We start from the raw sequence: 5,586 nt of genomic DNA on the forward strand, positions 1-5,586 counted from the left end.
TGAGCTATGTCTTATAAACATCTTGATTAGCCAATATCATGTATATGTAAAACTAAGCAAATCAAAAAAATTATACAGTAGCTTCGCACGACCAAGTCATAGATCAATGTCACCATTAGGTTTAGGCCAAAAAGAAGAATAAAAAAAGATTTCCCCTTGGATTCTCCTGACTGAAACCTATAGAAAATGGTTGGTTTCCGATGTGGGTCAAGGGTCGGATCAATAACAAAAATGAATATCCAACAAGGTACGGATCAGTTGCCAAGTTATGGGGGTTTCTCTTGCCGCTATTCTCACAATCGCACTTCCATACAAATGCCTTTTGCCCTTCTTATGTTTCAAATCTGCCACTGGCCAACTATCATTATATAAATCGACTCCCTACCTCATAGTCATGGCCCCAAACTCCCTCACGGTCCCCTCAAAATCTAGATCGGTTCCACCATAGTCCAGTACTCCATTTGTAAACAAAATCTAGGGTTTGCATTCCTCAAGTTTGATGGTCCAGAATATATGTATTTTTCAGATATGTATCAGAATTTCAATTCACAACCTATAGAATATATATATATTTATATATACTGGTTATAGAAAATTTATATATTTTAAAATTTGAACCCACAGTTGGGAATCGGGATGACTGTTAAGGTGAATGAAAATATACGGGTTAGAGATTGAAACTGAAAAATATATTTCTTTATTGTAGTCCATCAACATTGTGAAAAAATATGAAGCAGAAGCAGTGAAAATTCTTGTGGTACTAGACTGAGAAACCTAGAAAAATATATTAATAAAATTTAAAAAAAGAAAAAAGAAAAAGGAATATGCAGTTTTTTTAGTGTTAACTGTAAATGACATAGTGAGTTTAAATAAGGAACTGAACGTTTGAACTCAGGTCGTATTCAAGAAAAGTGATGGGAATCCAATGGAATCCCGCAAACTAAACCATGCCAAGGCATAAGAAAACGATCTGGCTGTACCGAATATTAAAGGACAAAGCTAGGGGGCCGGCTGTACCCCCATGTATTTTTATTTTTATTTTTTCCATTTTTTTATGTATTTTTTAAACATACTTAACTATTAAAAAAATTAAAAATATATATATATATATATATAAATTTATTAATAGTTACTTTCCCATCAAGTAAAAATAAAAAAAAAATAAAAATAAAAATACTTGAGCCGTAATTTTGAATGGTAACGTTGAAGGACTAAGTAGTATACTAGTTTTTTTCAATATTAAATAGAGAGAGGGCATTTTGGTCGGAACGCGGCGTAAAGCGACCGCAAAGGATTAAAGTGTTCGGACTTCGACGACACAAAGGATCCTCAAAGTTAAAATATGTCGAGGGTTGTCGTCAGCTTTTTGTAAAAGGTTGTTGATGGCGCATGCTGTTCAATAGCTGAGTTTAATTGGATGAGCGTGACCCAATGAGCCCCATTAGGCATTAACCTAATGTGTTGTAGATAAAGCATTTCCTCCTCGTATGTAGATAAAAGAAATATATAGAATGAAATATGTTAGATACCATGAAAAGAGTGCAGCAAGAGTTGAGAGAAAGAACATAAAAGAGATAGATGTGTTTAAGATTATTTTGAGTGACTGTACACTTTACTTGCTTATGGTTTACGTAGAATCCATGGTAATCTGTTTGTTTTCTTAAACGACCTCGAATAGAATCAAATCGGGCTGTATACGGAGCAAATATTTCACAGCCACTTCCTCATTCTACTTTAATCGCACTATGATGAGAATTCATCAATCTTTTAAAGTTTTTCTTTTAAAATATATAAAATATGATCCAAAAGTGATGAAAAGTGTTTGCCACATTTTACACAGTAGAATAGGATTGGTTTGTAGCATATAATTCATGTCAAAAGTATCAAAATCACATTCACCAAGATGGCTAGGGGTCTAGGGCTATGGAGAGGATAAGTATACAGGAGGAAATTCTCGTCGAGTAAATATGGAGTATGCATTCGAGCATTTGCTTTAAACAAATACGAGAGTCGTTTAAATGTATAATTTAAAATGATAAAATTTAAGATATAAAATGGCATACATATTCCTTTGAATACATCATGATATCTTAGTCGCTTTGAAGGCTATATTGTCTTGGTATGTACAGCTAAGCTTCAGAAAGCATAGACAGAGTCCGCATGGATGAGTAGTGCGAAATCTAATGTCTTCCAGAAGAGGGGGGGGAAAAGTGTTGCTTGGTAGGAACGGTAGCTACCGAATTGGGGAAAAACGTCTTTAGGGAGTTGCTTATAAAAGTTGAATCAGTCTGACAGTTAGCCATAAAATTCTAAACTGGTGGTCTGTATATATGCATACGGATGTTGAATTGAGAATTTGAGTAGGTTAAGATGGTTGAAAAGCTCTTACTTTTTTTGTTCTTTTTTTATATTTAATAAATATGAAGAAAAAGTGAAAACACACACACACACACACACACACACACACTCTCTCTCTCTCTCTCTCTCTCTCTCTCTCTCTCTCTCTACCTTCATATCATATAATTGAACTTGGCCTAAGAGCTGGACTAGCAATTTACCACTTTTATTATGTTTTAAGAAAAACTGCAAAATGAATCGTAAGAGGGTAGAAAAAGTGCAATGCAGAAATAATTCATGGTAACTTCCATTAAGATAGTACATTACAATCCACAATCACACTTCAATTAAAAAGAAAAATCAATACCGGCTTTAAAAGACAATGCATGAAATAATACACCAATGTCAAGACAAAAGGACAATAAATTTAAAAAAAAAAATACAACCAACATACTTAACATTCTCGCTATGTTCTCCAAGGAAAGAAATATGCACATGAAGCAAAAAATTAGTGAATAGAAAGTCTCATGAAACAGGATCAAGATCCATAAACTATGCCCCTTGGTAGTTATGAATGAATATCCAAAAACTATCTATAGATGTCAATTTAGCAAACAAAGGACCTTATACCTAAACAAATAGCAACTGTATGCCTACATCCTGTTTATCTCTTTTTCCTTCTTTTTTTCCGTTTGATTTCACTATTAGTATGTCTTTCTTCATCAGCTGATAGCTTTATCTGTTCAAGCCTCCCAAGTAAAAGCATAACATGTGGAAGCAATGAAGAGATTGAAGGGAGAGACCATCTCCACCTCAAAGGTTATCTTCATGGAGAAGTTTGTTCAAGAGGGTGGTCAACAGAGCATCCCTCTTCTCAGCTCGGGTCTCTTCTCTCATCCTCCTTTGCTCTTCCCTCTCCCTCCAAGTCTGCTCAGCCATTATCCTCTCTCTTTCAAGCTTTACCATTGTCTGTCGCCATTCCTGCTCAAACAAAACTCGCTCCTGAACACGCCTCTCCATCATCTCTCTCCACTGTATCTCCATCCTATGTTGCTGCTGGAAAAATTCCTTCAGCAATTCATGAATATCACTGTTTTTACTAGTGCTAGCATGCCCCGTGTTGGTTGCTCTTGAAGGCTTGTCCAATGCGAGTCTTTCAGCCTTCCTTCTTCTGGAATTGCTTCTGGCAGGCCTCTCCCCCTCACTATCATATTCATCCTCGTCTTCGTCATTTGAGATTTCATCCGAGGACCGATCTCCAGTTGATCTTTTGAAACTTTTCTTTGCCTGGCTAGAACCTGCCTCAGATTCAAGAAGTAATCGCTGCATGTTCTTTGCTCTTTCAGTGAATACTGCATGGAGTTCATCGAAAAAGGGGCACTGTCGTACATTATCTGGATCGGATGTCTCCTTCCCCTGTACGAGCTATACAAGATTATCCAAGTAAGAAGGAGCAAGTAATGCAAGTCTCAAGAATAAAATAATTCGACATCTTAACCATTCACTATTAGCAAGAGAAGCCAAACTTGTTAGTTCCATCGATAGACCTAAAAAGCAAACGGGGTTGTCAAATGGAGTGCTATTATCATTTCCCAAGTGAAAGTTGAACCAAATATTTACCGTCAATGGCAGATAAAGACAAATCTCAGAAACACTCGCTTATTTAGGACAGCAAACGATGGTTAAAACATCAAGCTCATATGTATTATTTTTTTTTTTTTCAGACAATCATGGGTTAGAGTAGAAGTGACAGGAATCTAAACCCACTGATAGTTGGGATGCTAGTAAAGTATCAAATATTCCTTAACTTCGTATTTCTTCTAGGACTTAACGAAATGGTAGTGAAAATTTTAAGTTGATTGTGCTATGGAGCAACCACCGTGGTACTGCAAGTCTTCTGAGGCTCCTGGTTTGATCACTACAAAAGGGGAGGAGCATATGGAGTTTTATACTTGGCACGATTTAGAACTTGCATTCTCGCCTCTTTTCATGAAAACCATTCAGCACGCGTTATTGTTCACAGGAATCCTTTGTCCAAAAAGAAGAAAAAACACTACGATAGTTTCAAAACTTGTCAAAATCTTGTCTCCCAGAGTTGCAATTACCTTCGGCCTTACAGAAATCAGATTCTTTAAAAAAAAAACCCGAATTGAATTCCGCAATTCCAATTAGAGAGAGAGAGAGAGAGAGAGAGCCACGAGAAGACAAGGGCAGAGAGAGAACTAACCTTGTAGCGATTGAGGAGGTTCTTCCACTTGCATTTGCACTGCTCGGGCGTCCTCTTGTACCCTCTCTCGCTCATCCTACCGCTCACCACCTCCCAAAGCGCAGTCGTCTTGCTCCTCTTACCACTGTTGGCAACGCCGGAAATGGTGTTAGCGTTAGTAGCGGCGGTAAGGTCCCTCTCCATCTCGACCTCCGCACGGATCGCTATGAACTCCCTCGTCTCCTGCTGGCTCCACTGAGGCTGCGTCGGAGTCTGTGGGCCAGCCCTCTCCAAAGGAGGTTTTGGATTAGGATTAGGATTAAGCAGAGGGGCCGACTTCATCATGCTCATTCGGCCCAAACCTTCAACATCTGCTCTGCCACCGAACATCAAATCCTTCCCCAAGAATTTCTACTCGTGATTCGGGGGTCGACTGCTTCTAGTTGGGTTATGTCTTTTTCCTTCTATGGTGCTTTTCTGAGAGATCTCCGTTTTCAACAGCTTTGCCTGTTTCCAGTCCTTTTCAGTTTGCTTCCTGTACAAGACTGGTATCGTTGAAAACTCATCCCTTTTTTTGGGAATAAAATAAATGAATGTTTGGTTTGTGCTACTTCGATTTTCCTCCCCCTCGGTGCTTGCCACCCGACATTCACGTGACATGTCCATCAATTTATAAACTTTAAGGTGTTATATTTTTTATTTATAAAAAAATTTTAGGTAAATAAATTTATAAATTATTACCATTTAATAACTATTCGTTAAATTATAATTTTTTTTATTATAAAGTATATTTAATATATTATATTAAATCATATCGATATATAATTTATTTTAATAAGATTTTTATATAAACCCAGCACTTCTCAAACACTAAAAATTTTATAACTTCTATTCAAATTAGTTAATAGATCCAAATTATACTTAAAAAATTGTAATGTTTAATTTGAAAAAATTATAATAATTAATTTTAAAATATTTATATTTAAATAATATTTAAAAATAAAATAAAATGAGATAAAAATTATTTCATAATTTGGCAGCGC

At 36.3% G+C, this 5,586-nt stretch overlaps 1 protein-coding gene across 2 annotated transcripts; it reads right to left on the reverse strand.

Annotated features, from left to right (window-relative positions):
• Positions 1–2,620: 2,620 nt before the first annotated feature.
• LOC122281149 (trihelix transcription factor GT-3b-like) lies at positions 2,621–5,152 on the reverse strand. Of its 2 annotated transcripts, none has more exons than XM_043092449.1 (2): positions 4,565–5,152; positions 2,621–3,753 (listed from the first exon to the last, which is right to left on the reverse strand). In XM_043092449.1, the coding sequence occupies exons 1-2, from the start codon at positions 4,931–4,933 to the stop codon at positions 3,151–3,153; spliced, it is 972 nt and encodes a 323-aa protein (XP_042948383.1). In that variant the 5' UTR covers positions 4,934–5,152; the 3' UTR covers positions 2,621–3,150. The 2 variants fall into 2 exon arrangements, with proteins under 2 accessions (XP_042948383.1, XP_042948382.1); XM_043092448.1 differs by having other exon boundaries at positions 2,621–3,762; positions 4,565–5,147.
• Between the last annotated feature and the right edge of the window lie 434 nt (positions 5,153–5,586).

Source organism: Carya illinoinensis, chromosome 11, assembly GCF_018687715.1.
Source record: "Carya illinoinensis cultivar Pawnee chromosome 11, C.illinoinensisPawnee_v1, whole genome shotgun sequence".
Lineage (NCBI taxonomy): Eukaryota > Viridiplantae > Streptophyta > Magnoliopsida > Fagales > Juglandaceae > Carya > Carya illinoinensis.